The 16,670-nt window shown below is 51.9% G+C and overlaps 7 protein-coding genes across 7 annotated transcripts; 3 read left to right on the top strand and 4 right to left on the bottom strand.

The window, feature by feature from the left end:
* Positions 1 to 1,240: 1,240 nt before the first annotated feature.
* DACRYDRAFT_95361 (uncharacterized protein) lies at positions 1,241 to 1,859 on the top strand. Its single transcript, XM_040777293.1, has 3 exons — positions 1,241 to 1,504; positions 1,563 to 1,646; positions 1,702 to 1,859. The coding sequence occupies exons 1-3, from the start codon at positions 1,295 to 1,297 to the stop codon at positions 1,774 to 1,776; spliced, it is 369 nt and encodes a 122-aa protein (XP_040628100.1). The 5' UTR covers positions 1,241 to 1,294; the 3' UTR covers positions 1,777 to 1,859.
* Positions 1,860 to 2,396: 537 nt separating this feature from the next.
* Positions 2,397 to 3,882, bottom strand: DACRYDRAFT_53284 (MFS general substrate transporter; the record flags this gene model as incomplete). The annotated part of the gene is made up of 4 exons (XM_040775160.1): positions 2,397 to 3,292; positions 3,343 to 3,635; positions 3,683 to 3,774; positions 3,826 to 3,882. The coding sequence occupies 4 exons, from the start codon at positions 3,880 to 3,882 to the stop codon at positions 2,397 to 2,399; spliced, it is 1,338 nt and encodes a 445-aa protein (XP_040628099.1).
* Positions 3,883 to 5,411: 1,529 nt separating this feature from the next.
* Positions 5,412 to 7,235, top strand: DACRYDRAFT_116986 (cytochrome P450; the record flags this gene model as incomplete). The annotated part of the gene is made up of 5 exons (XM_040770298.1): positions 5,412 to 5,739; positions 5,790 to 5,859; positions 5,913 to 5,942; positions 5,994 to 6,109; positions 6,161 to 7,235. The coding sequence occupies exons 1-5, from the start codon at positions 5,558 to 5,560 to the stop codon at positions 7,233 to 7,235; spliced, it is 1,473 nt and encodes a 490-aa protein (XP_040628098.1). The 5' UTR covers positions 5,412 to 5,557.
* A 242-nt stretch (positions 7,236 to 7,477) lies between these two features.
* On the bottom strand, positions 7,478 to 9,268 carry DACRYDRAFT_116985 (uncharacterized protein; the record flags this gene model as incomplete). Its single annotated transcript, XM_040770297.1, has 5 exons — positions 9,031 to 9,268; positions 8,970 to 8,976; positions 8,654 to 8,919; positions 8,183 to 8,605; positions 7,478 to 8,130 (listed from the first exon to the last, which is right to left on the bottom strand). The coding sequence occupies exons 1-5, from the start codon at positions 9,218 to 9,220 to the stop codon at positions 7,478 to 7,480; spliced, it is 1,539 nt and encodes a 512-aa protein (XP_040628097.1). The 5' UTR covers positions 9,221 to 9,268.
* An 880-nt stretch (positions 9,269 to 10,148) lies between these two features.
* On the top strand, positions 10,149 to 11,165 carry DACRYDRAFT_22945 (uncharacterized protein). Its single transcript, XM_040773028.1, has 3 exons — positions 10,149 to 10,407; positions 10,459 to 10,659; positions 10,713 to 11,165. Exons 1-3 carry the CDS (start codon positions 10,317 to 10,319, stop codon positions 11,018 to 11,020), a joined length of 600 nt encoding a protein of 199 aa, XP_040628096.1. The 5' UTR covers positions 10,149 to 10,316; the 3' UTR covers positions 11,021 to 11,165.
* Positions 11,166 to 11,418: 253 nt separating this feature from the next.
* DACRYDRAFT_16502 (DUF605-domain-containing protein) lies at positions 11,419 to 13,853 on the bottom strand (the record flags this gene model as incomplete). Its single annotated transcript, XM_040771201.1, has 5 exons — positions 11,419 to 13,203; positions 13,264 to 13,339; positions 13,396 to 13,523; positions 13,575 to 13,672; positions 13,721 to 13,853. The coding sequence occupies 5 exons, from the start codon at positions 13,851 to 13,853 to the stop codon at positions 11,419 to 11,421; spliced, it is 2,220 nt and encodes a 739-aa protein (XP_040628095.1).
* A 931-nt stretch (positions 13,854 to 14,784) lies between these two features.
* On the bottom strand, positions 14,785 to 16,332 carry DACRYDRAFT_22943 (uncharacterized protein). The gene is made up of 5 exons (XM_040773027.1): positions 16,314 to 16,332; positions 15,596 to 16,261; positions 15,286 to 15,545; positions 15,121 to 15,229; positions 14,785 to 15,070 (listed from the first exon to the last, which is right to left on the bottom strand). Exons 3-5 carry the CDS (start codon positions 15,445 to 15,447, stop codon positions 14,883 to 14,885), a joined length of 459 nt encoding a protein of 152 aa, XP_040628094.1. The 5' UTR covers positions 15,448 to 15,545; positions 15,596 to 16,261; positions 16,314 to 16,332; the 3' UTR covers positions 14,785 to 14,882.
* Positions 16,333 to 16,670: the final 338 nt, after the last annotated feature.

Below are 16,670 nucleotides of genomic sequence, written 5' to 3'. Positions count from 1 at the left end.
TCAACAACGGTCCGCCCTCCACGACACAGGGACGGCAAAAAGTGCTTAATTTCAGTGCTCAAGAACTGCGTCTCAGGGCCTGATTACTAGAACTAGGTGTGCTGTATTAGGGATGATAAAGAGCCCCGGGCAGTATTAATGAAAAGTGCTATTAAAAAGAGTTTTATCGTCGGTTTCAGTGCTTTACAATTATTGATAGGTTTATTGATCCGGTCTGATATAACCAATCACTCTCTCATTGTTTCCACTAGCACCACCCTTCCTAAGCTCAGAAGCCTTCTCTCCGGTCCTGGTCTTGTGTCAGTAGGTTATTTTCGAAGGGAGTACATCACTTACATGTGCATATATCTTGCTCACCAGATGCCGGAGCATGCTGAATCAGGTACCAGAGAAGGGGTGGTGTGGGAGGGGGGAGGAGGGCCAGGAGGGTGAGAGGACAGATGCAGTGGTGGGTGGTGGTGGTGGTGGTGGTGTCGAAGGAGGAACCGGAGGTGAATTTAATCCGATGGACCACGGTAGGACCCTTGGTGGCAGTGGAGAAGGGTCCATAAGCATGGATTCAGACGTGCTTAATTTCATCCCATGAACAGAATCCGCACTTGAAGTGCTGAATTCTTACTTTTAAGTACTCTCCGGGCTGAAACCAGGACCCTTTTCCGCGTCCAGTGCGAGGGTCCTGAGCAAAGTAATATTCACTGCGTGTTGACCCAAAATGCAATAGGGCATGGCAGGGTATTTTGGGTATTTGCAGGGAACTTTCCTAGCCGGAACGTGCTTCTTTTTCCAGGAGTCTGAGCAACACATGGTGATTGGATGTCCAAGCGGTGTTATAGTGATCGGTTGCTACCCCTTGTTACATAGGCATGACACCTGTGTGGGCATCAACATATATCCTCCTATGTAGTATGGAACAGATATATAGATATATGTATTATAGTTTATCTGATCACATGCAAACATTCAGCATTGTTCGAATCTTTTCGTTTGACCAACACTAAGCAGTTTCACAAACAATGTGCTCCTCCTAGGTAGGTCCTTCTGACATCGTAGCATAGCATAGGTCATCTGAATGATACCGCAGCCCTCGATTCAAATCACCATTACTCGTAAAGCACTCAGATTCAATAAGACCCAGTAAAGGCACCAACCAGTGCAGGACCCTATCCTGCCCAAAGGTGAGAGGATATAAAGCTTGGAAACAAACTTCAAGCAGGTCATCACACATTCTTTTCCACCAGACAGCAATTCACCGCACAAGTTCCCCACCATACTTTGTGCCCTCATCAACACCAAGATGCTTTTCTCCAAGGTTGTTCTTATGTTGTCGACACTCTTTGTCACTTTATTGGCCACTGCTCACCCAGACCCGCCCAGTCAAAGAGAGCACGGCTCCAACGCTCTATCCCTACGGGACATTTCTACAGCCGACCTAATTGACGACATTTACTCTTCCTTCGATGACTTCGAAGGATCAGATCATCTCATAGGACGGCAACAACCGGTGGTATGTTTTCACTCTTGCCTGTCTGTATAGAGAACTGCTCAAAAAGTGGAAAAATCAGAAGGGAAGCAGAGTCGAGCTCACTGACAACCCAAGCAAGAAAGGCATTGTCGAGGATGTCCGTCTTAAAACATCTGGGGAACAGGTCAATTCTTTTTGTTGCTCTCATCACTAAACTTGTACTGACCTCTTCTGTCCAGACCTTTCGTGTAACATGGGACGATGATGTTAAGCATCCCGGTTATTACAAGGGCGGCAAACTCACTGTCATCTGAAGTTGTAAAACATGGTCAGCAAAGCTGTCTTGGTAGTACAAAGATGTATTTAAGAAAAGCAAATAGGTGTATGTGACTGTGAGCTTAGTCGGATATGGAACCCGTTCATGTTTGCTCGCTGGAGCCCAGATGTGACAGACTGAATGTGTCGAATATGTCAGATGCAGTTGTCGCAGTGGACCCGGGGGGATGGGGGTTGGGATGAGTGGCCTACGTCTCGACTTCTGGAAGCGTGGGAGTGGTACTGTGAACCAGCGTGCCGTCGAGCGGTTCAACATCCAGCTGCAGGATATTGTACAGTCGCCTCAGAGTCTCCCTGACTGAGGACACTCACAACAAATGTGCAGTTTGCTCCGCCGCAATTAGCAAGACAGTACTGGGTCATGTCAACAGGGTTATCAAGCAGAATGTCTTCCATACTAAACCCATGAATCGCCGGGGTTATACCCACAAGGTTTGCCCATCTATTATGTATGGTAAACGTAGTGGTATGATTTGTTGCACGTATCATGGATGCTCGTTCAATTACGTTTTGGACGTCCACATACTCGTGTACTACCCTACTCAGGTGTTACAAAGATTACAATAAAATCTCATGATATCGTGTGGTCATCCGTATTTTAAGGGGTGTAGCGGAACATGGGGGCATGATCCGCGAGCTCAGAGACGTCTACCGCGGCGTGCCTGTCCGCATACCCGTACTTCTTGTCCCTGCGCTTGTTCTCCATGCGGCAGTAAACAGTAAGGATGAGAGCGAGGATAGTAGAGAGGTAAGCAAAGCCACAGGTCACGCCAAAACCTGTTAGGTAGCGTGGGCCTTGTGTCAGGGGGTAGATGTTTGAACCAAGAATAGAGCCACACTGCCCAATGGCTTGGTACATGGCATTACCCATTGCTCTCTTACTTTCTGAGCCCATGTTGTACGGAAACCATGCAATACAGAGACCAATGGTGGTGTATGTGGAGATGCAGATGAGGAATGTGGCAAAGTAGCGCACATGGATGTTGCTTTCCACGCAAAGCATGATCAAGTAGCCAGTCCCACCAATAAACGTTGAGAAGATCATCGGGATACCGCGGGATTGATAATGATCTGAGCCGAAGGTGGTGAGGATCAGAACGACGGCACCGACAGTATAGGGGGGGACGGTGAGGAGCTGGGCCTGTGCGGCACTGTATCCCATAGAAGCGATGATGGTGGGCAGGAATGCGCCGAGAGCTGCAGCGGCACAGTTGGCGCCAAAGTAGATAGTGCCGGCAACGTACGTCTTCCAGTCAAGGGCTGCCATGCGAACATGCTTCCAGTTCAGAGATCCTGCTTCTTCCTTGAGCGCACCACGGGACATGCGGAGGATTGCGAGCTTCCGCTCGTCGTCGTTGAGGTACTTGGTCTTCTCCGGGCGGTTAGGGAGGACCTTCATGGCGACAAGACCGAAGAAGGCAGCTGGGATACCCTCAATGATAAACAGGAGGCGCCAGTTATGAATGCTGCCATGGATATTTTGGACACCGAACGCTGGAGGTCTATTCAGACAATGATTAACGCGAAAGGAAAACAAAACGGACCGATCAAGCCACCAAAAGCACCAGCGACGTTGGCGCATGAGAACCAGATACCAAGGCGCTTTCCAATTTCTTCACGGGTGTAGAAGTAGGTCCAGTAGATGCACATGTTGGGGGAGAACATAGCCTCGAAAATGCCGATGAAGATGCGGCACATGAACAGGGAGGCGAAATTGAATGCCAGAGCCTGCATCGCGCAGACGAAGCCCCAGCCAAAGGCAGCACCACCAAGCCAAAGATGCAGAGGTGCCTTCTTGGCACCTAGGACACCAGGGAATTGACCGAAGACGTATGCGCTTGAGAGAGTCAGACAGTGCCATTCGCAATCACAGAGACAGCTCACAAGTAGAAACCAGAGTTGATCCATGCGAAAAGTTGGCCAGTGGGATCGCCACCAAGGACGTCTTGCGGCAGTCCTTGCAGACGAGCATTACCCTGATAAAGTCATGAGCTAAGAAGACATTGGAATGTGGCCACGTGTCATACCAGGTTCGTGCGGTCGAGGTAGCCGCATACGTACATGCACATGAGAAGGGGAATCATGATGAAATCGAACTACAGAATATACATCAGCTTCTACCGTGCGACGACCGTTGTAAGAACGCACCTTGCGGATAAGTTTCCTTTCGGACTCAACGTCTATGGGCTCCGAGGTCTCGGGGACATGCTGCTCTTCGAACGAGGTAGAACCCTTCTCGTCGGCAATCTCCAACTCTTTATGCTCAGACGCGGACATCGTGAATGAACTTGAAGGTCGTGCAGGAAGGAGTAAAATAGGGAAGAAGTTGGAAAGAAGTGGTGGGGGGAGAATGAAGCTCAAGCCCAACGAAGGAGAAAATGCAAGTGCGGGGAGGGGGATTATATACCAGACCAGCTCGGTGGAAACGACATGGTTTGACTTTGAGAATATTACCCCGCGGGTCCGCAGGCGAGCGGCGTCAAAACTTGTCTGTGAAGTGCGACCCCACTCAGGGCTGATTGGGGCCACGCTCGCCCTGGATTGTCCGTCCTTGTCTCATTCTATCCCCCTCTGGCGGGCATCTAATAGTAAACAACTCCGGCGCGGGGCTGAACACACTTGGCGGGTGGAGAATAAAATAACTCGCCATCACGAGCGTTGTCAGCGACCGGATGGGGATGCTTAGGCACGGACTTGCCGCTCAATCTGTCCGGACCATCACGAAACACGTGGACCCGTTGGTGGGGTCTTCCCATGAGCCCAACTTACCGCCGGCACGGTTGAATCTACCCGTCCTTGGTCATGTTCTCAATGAACAGCGGTGGTATCAGGCGACTTTTCTCTGCATCGTCGGCCCGCTCAACGACCGCCGTCAAATTTTTGCCTCGAAAAGGCGCAACGGAATCAGAGGACCGGTCCGAGTGCTCCAAATAGCTTTAAGGCTACCAAGGCAACCCTATTGGTTGACTGAATAGGGGATAGGGCTAATCGAGATTTTACACAGTTTGCGGGCAGATGGCGGTCCGCCAGGCGGGGCGCCTCACCCCTGCTTGGCGCATTCCAACGATAACGTCGCACCGGGCGCGCCGCGGCGGAGCCTACTCACCCCGTGGCTCCAACTCGAAGTACATGGAAGCCAATTCACAATCGCCCTTCATGCTTCGTGGAACTGTCACTCTGCGACTCACCGCGCTCCGGGCGGCCCCAAATGAATACAACACCGTGGGTCAACATAGACTCATGCCCTTCCTGCTCTTCGGAGCTGATATATGGCGGCGCTTCGCTTACTATGTATATGACTCGCCACGTCACTCCGCTGGAGGTACGTCATCGAACCACAGAGACAGGGATTTGCTGGCGTTTGGCGTGCTCAACAGCGGATACTTGAAAGAAGCCAGCAATGCACCTTGATGCTTGCCACGGTTATGTCACGTGTTGAGCACCTTTCCATTTCCTCTGCTTTACGCTCCTTTCCCTCCGACTTGATCGTAATATTATCTCTCTCTCCTACCGACCTCATTTCGTCCTTTTCTCAATGGGTTTCAGAGCGGAAGATGGGATAAGCTCCACAATGGCTCACTATTAGTACTTGGCGTACGTTGACGTGACTGGTTTACGTACGTTGTCGCGGCGAACTCGGGACCCTTCCCCCCGGGAAAACAAGGAACCTAACACTGACAGTTCATATCTAACATGTGCAGGAAGTGCATAGAAGAGTGCATTGCACTTTACCCTCTACCATCACAAGAGTAAACCAAGATGGCCAGATTGTTGCTCATCGGATCCTCTCTACTGCTTGCTATCCTCTTCGTTCTGTGGTATCGAAAAGTACGACTGAGTCCACGAAGTGATGCGCCTCCAATGGTCCCCTACATTATCCCTTGGGTGGGATCATCAATCGCGATGGCACGGGATCCCGACAAGTTCTTCGCAAATGCAACGTAAGGAATATGTATCCAGGGGTAATCGTATGTGACCGACGTTGATACAGTGCAAAATATGGGAGTGTCTTCGGCGTACAAGCTGTCGGATTCTATCGCTATTTTGTCACGCATCCTACGGTATCTTGAATCGGCTGCATCCAATGCTGGGGACTGACGGGCATCTACCCCAGCTAGCCAAGCAGATCCACAAGATGTCGAAAGTGCGTAAACATTCCATGCATCGTTTGATAGTGTCCTGACTCTTGGCGCAGCAATTCGTCTTTACCCCGTACCGCATTCATCTTTCCAACAAGGTGTTCGGGATGGAGAAGTCAACATTGGAAGGAACGCCGTTCTTCGAGCAGGAGTTCTTTGATACGGTGCATAGGTGTGCATGATCACACACACCTGCATGGTTATCCTCTGATACCTGTGGCAGATTGTTGGCTCCCAACGAGATTTTAAAGAAGATTGTACCCACGTACGCGAAATACGCCTCGCAGGAGGTTGCGTTATACCTTCCATCGTCCTCCCCAGTTCCTGCACGCGATCTTCTTTACAAAATGCTCTTTCGGGCATCTTCGTTCGCGTTTTTTGGCCCTACCTTTGACGCCGATGGATGCGTCGACGACTTCGTCGCTTTTGACAAAGCGCTCCCTTTGAGAATGCTCAATGTATTCTGGCCGTTGACGATCCCTGGCCAACAGGCGTGGGACGGGATCATGAAGCACATGCGAAACTACGTCGAGAACACCGGGGCGAAAGGTGGCGATTACATGGAATACATGGCGGATCACGCGCGGACGCACAACGTGGACCATGAGATCCCAGCGTTGGCCCTCACCCTGCTCTGGGCATTGGAGGCAAATGCACCTCTCGCGGCGTACTGGGCGATCGTGCTCACCCTGTTCCATGAGGATGGGCTGAAGCCGCTATACACCGAAGTTGACGCAGAGCGGGCTGCTTGGGAGGGTGCAAACCCAACCCTGTCAGTCGTCAAGAACCCCGACTTCTTCGTGGCTCAAGCCAACCTGCCCCTTTTATCTGCCACGATCCAGGAGACGCTTCGATACACCGCTTCCTCTTTCTCTATACGCCGCGTAGTGGAGCCTACGACACTCGGTGGGTACAACTTCCAGATCGGCGAGGAGCTTGTCGTGAATGGCCGCAGCTCACAGACGGACGGCCAGTACTATCCCAATGCGGACACATTTGAACCCACTCGCTTCCTCGTCTCATCGGACCAAGCACCGATCGGCAAGGAAAAAGAAAAGCTGGTTAACTCACCAGCATTCACTGCTCACTTTGGTGGCGGGGTCTCAATGTGCGAGGGACGACATTTCGCTCAGACGGAACTCAAAGTGTTCATCGTACTAATGCTCACACATCTTGATATCAGCCTGGCCCCTGGTGCAAAGCCTGGTGATGTGGTCTTGGATGCTACTAGAATCGGATTGGGTGTGATTCACCCGAAAGGCGACGTGATGTTAGTGGCCAGGAAAAGGCACGTTTAGATCACAGAACGAGGATGGATCTGTCTTGTTCTTATGGTTTTCTTTCTCAATCAGATACATTTAATTATCCACTACTGAAGAATTCCAAACATTCTCTGTTGTCATAAGATTACATTTGTATGGTAATAGATGGTGGTATCTATAATTTGTGCACGAGTAAGTGGACAGGCGGCATCGTGGTTTCCGGTACAACGTTCAAATTTCCCATCATACATTTACATTTCATCTAGTTGATGAATGTGTTATCCACTTGGTTGTCGAGATTGGATAGAGGGATTAGGCGAGCTCAGAGGTCGAGGTCCAATCGCGCGTTTTCCCGACCTTGAAGGAGTCGACCTGAAACTCTTACCTCTCCCAGTTGGAGGTGGGGATGCCGTTATGTCTTCTCGTCCTTGATGTACAGTGGAGATAGGAGCTGGAAAAGGACGGATATGGGTGGCGGCCGAGGGCGGTGGGTTCGTTGGTGCCGTTCGTTGGGGGATACGCGCAGGAACCGCAGCTGCTCTTTCGGGGATCACAGGCAGGGAAGGTATAGGTGTTTCGTCGGGGATCGAGCGGGGTGCAGGAGACGCATTCCCAATAAACAACATGTTATGGGGATTTGGAGGTTGAGCAGGTACAGCAGGCTGCAAACGAATGTTGTTCTTATTGTCGGGTACATGTTTGAGAGATGTCGACCTCATTCGCCCTGGTAGCCTGATTGAAGAGATAATAGAGCTAAAAGATGATACAGACGGGTTGGTGGGGTTTCTTGTAGGTGGAACTTCTCCGGAGGATGTAGAAAGGCTGGGCCAGCGTCGTATCCCGTCCTCGTCCTTCACCGGTGACTGAGCTGGGGATGGCAGCTCCGATGGTGGGTTAACAGAGTGCGCATAACGGTCAGGAGCCGAATGATCTACATTCAGGAATCAGTGGGTTTTCGAGATGTACTCCAGGTCACAGCTCACGGAGATAAGGAGATCGTGATGCAGGGGCCATAGTAGGAAGGATGAAAGGTGTGGGTTCCTTGGGATCTCTTTTCGGATGGAACAAGCATAAACGCTTTCCATCAGGCCCCGGTGATACACCAGATGGGGGTAAAGGCGCGGCATATTCTACACCAGGGGGGACTTTTGTGCGACTTCTTACGCACAGGGAAATGACGAGAACAACGAGTGCCAACGTGATTACGGCACCCACCACGATGCCAGCAATTTGATTTTTGCTAAGTGTCCCGCCTGACGAGCCTGAGGAGGCGACAGGAGCAGAACCTGAGAAGGGCAATCCAGGGGGCAAAGCTGCAGATGTCGGAATCCCAAGGAGACCAATAACAGTTGTGCTGACCATTGGTATTGACAAAGACTGTGTATTCGACTGTACAACGCCGTCTCCTAGAGTGATGGTTCAATCATTGCTGCGTGCTTGATGGCCAACTATACCTTGTACAACGAAGCTGTCAACTGTGATTTGACCAAATGACCCAGAGCGTGGATCCATCAAATTGCAGATTGAAACATTGTGAATGTCGTTGGACAAGCCGTTCGCCGAGTAGAGCAATACGGAGGTATTGCTGCTTAACTCCGATAATGCCAAGGTGTCGACCACAATATAATCCGTCGTTATCCCTTTGTAATAGTGACAGTCCACACACAGGCCAAGAATTCCACCCTGACTGGTCTTGACCCCATACCACTCGAAGCCCGTCCTACCGAAGCGATTAAGTACTGGCTCGCCTTTCAGTCTTTGCAGGCTTACCCCGGCTCTGGAAAGCAAGTCAGCATTGCTCATGAATGCCTACGTGGACTTGGCGACGTACTTGGAAATGTGAATACTACGGTCGCATTGGCGTTCAAGCTACTTGAAGGCACTGAAAAGTGATACGTGTTATCATACAAGTCCCGACCGGGGTCCGTTGCAATGCCCCAGGCTGATGGCGGCTCGTAGTCCACCCAGGAGCTTGAGTCGTCTATCCACATGCCGCCTGGCACTTCCAGAGCCGAAGGCATGTTGCCAAAGACAATCGGTACAATTACAGATTGGACGAAGAGCAGAGCAAGGGGTAGTCAGTTGCATTCCATCGTCGAGCGTAGGATGTCAAGCCTTGACGGAGATGGTCAGCACTTGGGCGGGAGGACATTTGCATTTGCGGCGAGGCAGTGCGATCAAAGGCGATGCGAAGAACCCGATTCCTTGCGACACCAAACGAGGTCCAAATATAAAGGGTCCTACAATTGCCCCTGAAAGCAATTAATTCAAAGGCACAATATTGTAATGAGGAAAAAAAAGGTACTTATTCGATGTGCTTTAATTTGACAAGTATTTCTTTTTGATCAGATTGCTATCAGGCCGTGCAAGACACGTAAATTGACAAGGATGCATGGTCATCAAACACTAAATACTCACAATGACATATCTCGTTAAGCTTGCGTATCAGAACCTCTGCAGGCTTGTGAACACCCGCGTCCCCTGCATCGCTTTCTGTACAAACATTTCTCCTGCACTTCTTTTACATCTGATGAACTTCCATAACGAATGTTAGGGTTTGTGCGTAATTTATACTCATCGGTCACCGATCTCATCCGTCTTGCTCCTTTTGCCAGTCCTCCCGGACCGACGTTCTGCCTCTCCTCTTCCAACCCTCCAAACCATCGCTACGGGCGGAACAAGTGACTTTGGAAAGAGCGAGAATAACTCTGCCGCATACTTCGGTCTTGATCAGTAACATGTATGGGGCTTTGGTTGCCGAAATCCAGGACTTGACAGCAACGACCCCGAGGATGGCTCTTTGTTACGTAAAACATGCGGCATGCTCACCTTCGCAACTTCTCATCGGACTCTGCGCACTATATAATTTTGGAGTAGACATCTTGATTTCCTGACCTGGGGGCTCGGGTATGTCCTGACATGGTTCTGGAAGACTCTATGCTGGCTGTGCTTGCCGCGAACTTAGGAGAAAAAATATGACGCTGCCTTCCCCGTCTTCAGCCGGCACAAACTGCTCGAAACGCGCAAGGCCATATATAAAGGCTCTATACACGGTCTAGTTGGAGCATCAATTTACACGAGAATCCTGTCTATACACCGTCAAACAAGCTCAAAGCCATGCTCGCTTTCCCCACCCTCATTTCAGCCCTTTCTCTGGTCATCGGCTCCTACGCCGCTCCTCTGATCGTTGGCACTGTCACCTGCGAACGTGAGCACAGTTCGCTTCACTTCATAGATCCTCGGCTCATGCTTTCTTGAGCATACGCATCTGGTGCGCTGGATTACAGCACGCATGCCACTGCACCGCTCGGCGGTTATCGTACCACCCTCAACACCCAGCAAGAGCTGACTGTCAGCGTTAAGGATGCAGCATGCGGAACAGGCATCGCCCCCGTGTTCGAGTTCCAAACGTGCAACTCGACACTCATGGGATACGAGCAGAGCCCCACCTTGCATTATGGTATACATCATGTGACTCTGACCTGGTATGGACTGAACTAATTGTGCATGCAGGACATTTGAAGGAGATCGGTACGGGTCAGTGCGTGACTTTGGGCTCCGGCAACGTTCTCAGCCTGGAAGACTGCTACTATTCGGATGATTCCGGACAAGTGCTCCAATACTTCGCTTTTGGCAGCCCGTCCAACGCGGGCCTGCTCACTCTGGTGCGGGGCGTGTACAACGGGATGAACCCGCTTGGTTGGGATCTGGTGCCGACCGCCCCGCCCAGCCCGTTAGCCGATTTCACTGTGACGCTGACGACACCTAGCGGAACTCCACAGAATGTGCTCTACTTGGACAGTGCCTCCACTTGCCACTGATCTGCCCGATCCTTTGTTTTCTTTATCACGGACAATGCCCAGAGCTGGAGCCTTATGCTCCAACACAAGGACTGGATAGTGTTTCTTCACTGGCAATGTATCACGTTCATTAGTATTGACAAGTGCATTCCGCATATTGGTCCCGATATGGGGAGCAAACATCAGTTATACAGTGGTCCGAGGATTGGACTTTGTGAGTTGGTCGTACATGATAGCGTATCTAGAATTATTGCAGGAAGGGGAGAAAAAGCTGAGTGCCCAGTTGTGGCGTTCAAAATGCCCGGAGAAATCATTACTGTTGCAAATCTTGAAGAAGGCTGAACAGGGAAAAGCACAACGCGCGTGTTACAGACGCATAGGGTAGCAGGAGAACGTGAAGTCGTTATTATATGGCATGATTACGGACCACCGAGGAAGGAGAGTGCTTCGAGGAGTTCCTTCTTGGCTGTGGCAACGTCCTCGAAACTGAGTGCGGAGATGGCGTAGGACGCGTGTTTCTTTGCCTGGCTCATCGCGTAGAAGTCTGGCACTGGCGGAGGTACTGGAGCAGAAGGCGCCAAGGCAGGTGCTGAAGGAAGGAGAGAAGAGGGGCGCCCCGAAACAGATGTACCGTTCCAGACTGGCGCGGAGGGGGTAATCGGTGTGCCTTTGGCAGCCGGGGCATGGCCGGGCAGAGGTTTGTACTGATGACCCATGTCGGGGGATGGGTTGCGCGAGCTGGTGCTGCTGTCTGGAAGAGGAAACTGAGCGCCACGAGACGGCGAATTCTGCAAGCTCTGGCTGGGACGGGAAAGCGTGGCGGAAGGGGGAGCAAGGAAGGACCTGTCGATCGGCTCGCTCGAACTGCCACTCCCACGCCGTTCTCTTGCAGAAGTAAGAGCAACTGTGGGGGGTCCACCACGTCGAAGCAGGCTATTTCGTGAATCACGTGTGCCAGTTGGTGTTGCCATCGCAGGACCGTTCTCCGGGGTGATTGGTGTTCGGCCATTCGTGACGCTGGACCTTCTCTCTAGGCCTTGGCCCTGGACAATCGAGGCACTTCCATTGTCCTTCCTGCTCACAGGTGTCCACCCCGACGGTGGACCAACCGGAGTAGAGCCGGAGTTGCTCCGCCCACGAATGTGATGTACGTTGGTATCAATGGTTGGCGGACCTCTATCCTGCCTGTCCTGTGAAGGTCGGCGCTCATGCTGAGCCATCGGAATGGTGGATGGAATAATGCATGAACTCTCTCTGCTTGACGCGGGCGTGTCAATCGATACGGTCGGCGGCGGTACACCTGTTGTGATCGAGGGTCGTAAGGGGAGTCCGTTCCGAGGAGGTGAATTACTACTGCTCCGACGTGGCTGGGTCTCCTTCAAAGGAGGGCTTGGTTCATCATCGAAAACGGAGGGCAGTGTTTCTAACTTGTCCCGTGGGGTGGGAAGGATATTCACCGGCTTAGGCGGCGACAAGCGCGGAGGTACGCTGGCAATGTTGGGTGTGACAGTTGGCGTCCGAAGGTCCGGCATGCCAGGCGTCTCTTGGCGTTCGTCGATGGGGGACATAGGCGCCGGGTCGTTGAGGTCCTCTGAGCCACCAGCAGTGCTCTCTGTGAAGCGAACGCGACGAACATTGGGATTGGTAGGCGGCTGCGTGCCATAGCTGGATGAACCAGGCGCGCTTGAGATGCGCGACGGCTGTGTGGGCGGAGAAGGTGGTGGCAGTGGGCGTTGCTGCTGTGCAAAGAAGTGCTTGCCGTCCACAAACGCCGTCCCCGGAGTAGACACTGTGCTCCAATACCCGCCATCACTCTCCCCTCCCTCGTCATCTCCCTTGTCTCCTGCGTGACCAGTGCTAGTGGCTCGAACGCCCTGGCCCGAAGCAGGAGTCGGGCTTTCCTGGGGCCAGTGCGTGCCTTCTCGCCTCCTCTCGTCTGTATAATCCGGCCCTGGGGTGGCGACTGTGCTCCACGCACTAGGGGTATGCGGGATTGTGCCTGCTCTTGGAGGGGAGATGTTGCCTGATGTGAACGGCGTCTGTCCATCAGCGGCGGTATCCGGGAAACCGGCAGCACCTGAGAAAGGGTGTTCGGATATTGGCGAGTTGTCGCCTCCTGCTGGACCAGCCAGCGGGACACGACCCTCACGCAGCGCTTTCGCGATATCAGACGCCTTCCACTTGGCGTACTTGATCTTCTCAGCCTAGGAAGGACAGTGAGCGACGTGTATGAGGAGAACCGGAAGAAGTGTAGAGGTACGCACCACGTCACGCTCTCGATCGAAGATGGCGAGGAGTTGCATGAAATTAGCAGCAGCAAGGAATTTCTTTGCCGTCAGCCTGTCATTGAAGTCGTGTGAGATATATGCGACAGAATCAGGAATGATGAGACGTACTTTGTAGCGGCACCTGTGCGATCCTCGTTATCTGCACTGCCAAATATATGCTCCGCGAACTGCCCGATCCTCTCACACGCAACATCCGTATCGCTGATAGCTTTCTCTCCTGCCAGTGCACTTTTACTCTGTGTGATCGTCAGATAGGCGTGTCAGGCTGTACAATATAAATCACGCACCGATTCAAGATACTTGACAATCAGGTCGATGTAGTGCTTGGCTTCTGCGTCGTGCGATTTCGCAAGAGGCAAGCCCAGCCGGGCAGCGTTGTACAAACCTGTATCACATCAGCGCCGTTTCCGTCCGTCGAGTCAATAACACGGACACCAGTATGCAACTACAGGATCGGCAGTCTTGACCTCGGCGGCTCTCTGAACAAAGGGCGCGATGGGCTTGAGACTCGTGGGGCACGCCGCGGATGATGGGATGTTGGCGGGAAGCATGGCTTTAGGCGGCATCAGCGCCGGGTTAAGTGTTATTTGTATGCAGCGTATATGGGTGTGAAATGTTCGTCTGAGGGCGGCGAAGGAGGTCTAGCGTGTTGATTATACGATGTGAGGGGTATTTATGAGGGATGAAAAGGATGACGAACCGAAGTGGTCACAAGGGGTGAAACTGAGGGTAATCCGGAGCAGGTGGTCAATGTCGGGCGGTACCCGGAAGGCGCACAGCGGCTATGGGTATCGCTTTGATTACCTCCTGTCTGATATCTCTCTCTCTCTCTAGTTGGTCGTTGTTGTCCAAATATTATCGGTGTATCGATAAGCGAATGACGACGAAGAGATGGTGGTGAAGAGGACAGTTTTGAATTGAATACCCTCTGTGCAAATATTCATCACAGGCGCCCATGTCACTGCCCAGCGGCTATGCTTCACTGCAAGGGAATGTCGCCTTTTCTCTTCTTCCAATCAAACAGCCACATTACACGCTGTGTGACTCACTGAAAAGGATAACAAATATGTATACTTCATCCCGACATTGCTTCCTCCAATGCTACTTTCAAAAGAAAGAAGGACTCCGTTATATGTTGGCGTCTTCTCAATACCTCTGCTCAGTCTTCACCCTCTTTGATTGCATCCACTCTGGTCGCTGCTCTCACAGCGCTCTATTGTAGGGCACCGGATTTGCTACTCATCTTCCAGCGGCTCATGTCTCCTCTGCGCTGGCAACCCGTTGACCCCCAATCTGTCGCTTGAGCTTGATGGCCGTCTTCTCCCCCACACACTCTCCCCAGGAGACACGTCCGCACAAACCCCGTTCGTTGCCCAACGCTGGATCGAGCACAGTCGCCTCACGATTTGATAGGAATTTCCCTCCCTTAGTTCGTTTTCCGGTAGAACGACATCAAGCCCAAATTTGTCCCTCCACTCGCGGCGCCTCGTCCTTCGCATCACTAAACGCATATCACATTCGCAATTCAAGCCATTCAGCCGCATACACCCGCATCGTTACTCCTACAGTATCTTGTTCATATCCACAATGAGCTTTCAGCTCGATCCATCCTGCTGGATGATAACGGGGCCAGGCTCCAGTGAGATCGGTCCACCCGGCTGCACCGGTCCTGGTCCCAAATTGTAGGTCAGCCTCAACTCTTGATCGCCCGTCACCTGGCGCGTCTGCAGGTGCCCATCATGGACGGCGATCGACTGAGTGTTGTGCTGAATGGTGATCAGCCCTGTTCATTCGTTATTCCTCTGGACATGACTAGACCAAAAGAGGGCGTACTGTATTCTCCAGCCACGAAATCCGCATTGACAAAAGAGGCAAGATTGATCGGGTAGCTCAGGACACCGTTCTCAAAGTTGCTCTTGTCAGGCGTAATGGCATTGGCAATCTAACCAGGCAGGTAAGCATGTTTCCTCTCGGCAGTGCGTCTGAAAGGCAGCTCACCTCAACAGCGAAGTCGTTCCCTTTCTTTTGGAGCAGTATATCAACCGTAGGAGTGAAATAGAGACCGGAGTCGTACACCAGGTTGTAAGTGAATGCGATCACCGAGCCGGTGTGGAACGACGCTCCGGGGTTGGGAGTGAGGATCTTGGAGTCGGTGGCCATGATGTGAGAGGGAGAATCCTGTTTGTGGTGTCTCCCTTGCAACCTCGGATGCTGGGGTTTTTATACCTTTCTTTGTCCACCCTCGACAGGGGCCCCGGGTATGTTCACTGCCTACCAGAAAGTCTAGAAGCTGAGATTTATCGCACAGTAAGCGCGCAAGCAAGCTCCGAGTGTGTATTGTGTCGCTCATCTCCATGATGGGCTGTCCCGCTCCACGTCCATCATCGTGGTTTGACTTTGGCACATCAACAGGGGCGCCCGATTTCACCGTGTGATCACCTGCTAAAGGAGACTTTCATCATCTAAGACCCGTCACAACCGGTCAATGTACGGTGAGACGATGAACGCTTTAGCGACTGCCCCTCCGCCATTATCGCAGAGAAGCTGGGGAAGGGACAGCCTTGATCAGTCACGTGGCGCGAAGGACAGCCTTGAAGGGCGCATGGGCGAGTCATGAATGACGGGCTATCGCCCGGCTAATCTTGGCACACGTACACGAAACGACAAGAATAACAAGCGCTTGAAGCAAAAGGAGACTCTTTTGATAGAGTTGACCTGACGAGTCTGATGCCAAGTGTCGGGGAAACGCCGAACGTCCAGCCACGCCCAGCCGATTCCGTGGACTTGCACATACTCGGGCTTCAAGGTCCATCGTGCATATTAATAGGCACTGCCGTTTATTATTATCATGACTGAGGTAGCCAGGCCCCTTTCTTCACCCTTCACAAAGCAAATGTGTGACGCATTCATGGCTCTATCGAGTTATCCAGCTGGATCTGTCACGAGCGATACACTTCACTGATCGGCTCGGCCTGTACGTGTACTGCTCCGTTACTCAGACAGCTCCTCTCTGAATGTTGCATCAGAACCAATCGTAACGACCACTACTTCCCGGCATACATTCAACTCCTGACAGCAGAGGTGGTTGGCGAAACGCGTGTGAGTAGAATCGGAGATAGATAATTGGTGCAATAAATTGCAAAATGGCAATATATTTACGCCGAAGCGATTATGCGGGGTAGTCAATGTCCATGACGCAGACTACCAGAGGCATTCCATTAGTATCTTGTAGTCTTACACGCTGATGTGGATGGAGACTTGAAAATTAATCAAGCCTGTGCTTTGCCTCTGACTTAAGATTCGAAGACTTTCACTTTCTCACAACATCCATTAAACGACCCCTCACGCTCCTCCTTCCTTCAGCCTACGCCATTTATGCGACC

The sequence above is a fragment of the Dacryopinax primogenitus genome, assembly GCF_000292625.1.
Source record: "Dacryopinax primogenitus strain DJM-731 SS1 chromosome Unknown DACRYscaffold_11, whole genome shotgun sequence".
NCBI classification, from domain to species: Eukaryota; Fungi; Basidiomycota; class Dacrymycetes; order Dacrymycetales; family Dacrymycetaceae; genus Dacryopinax; species Dacryopinax primogenitus.
Note: the sequence above shows the minus strand (reverse complement) of the source record. Positions and strands in the feature narration are given on the sequence as shown.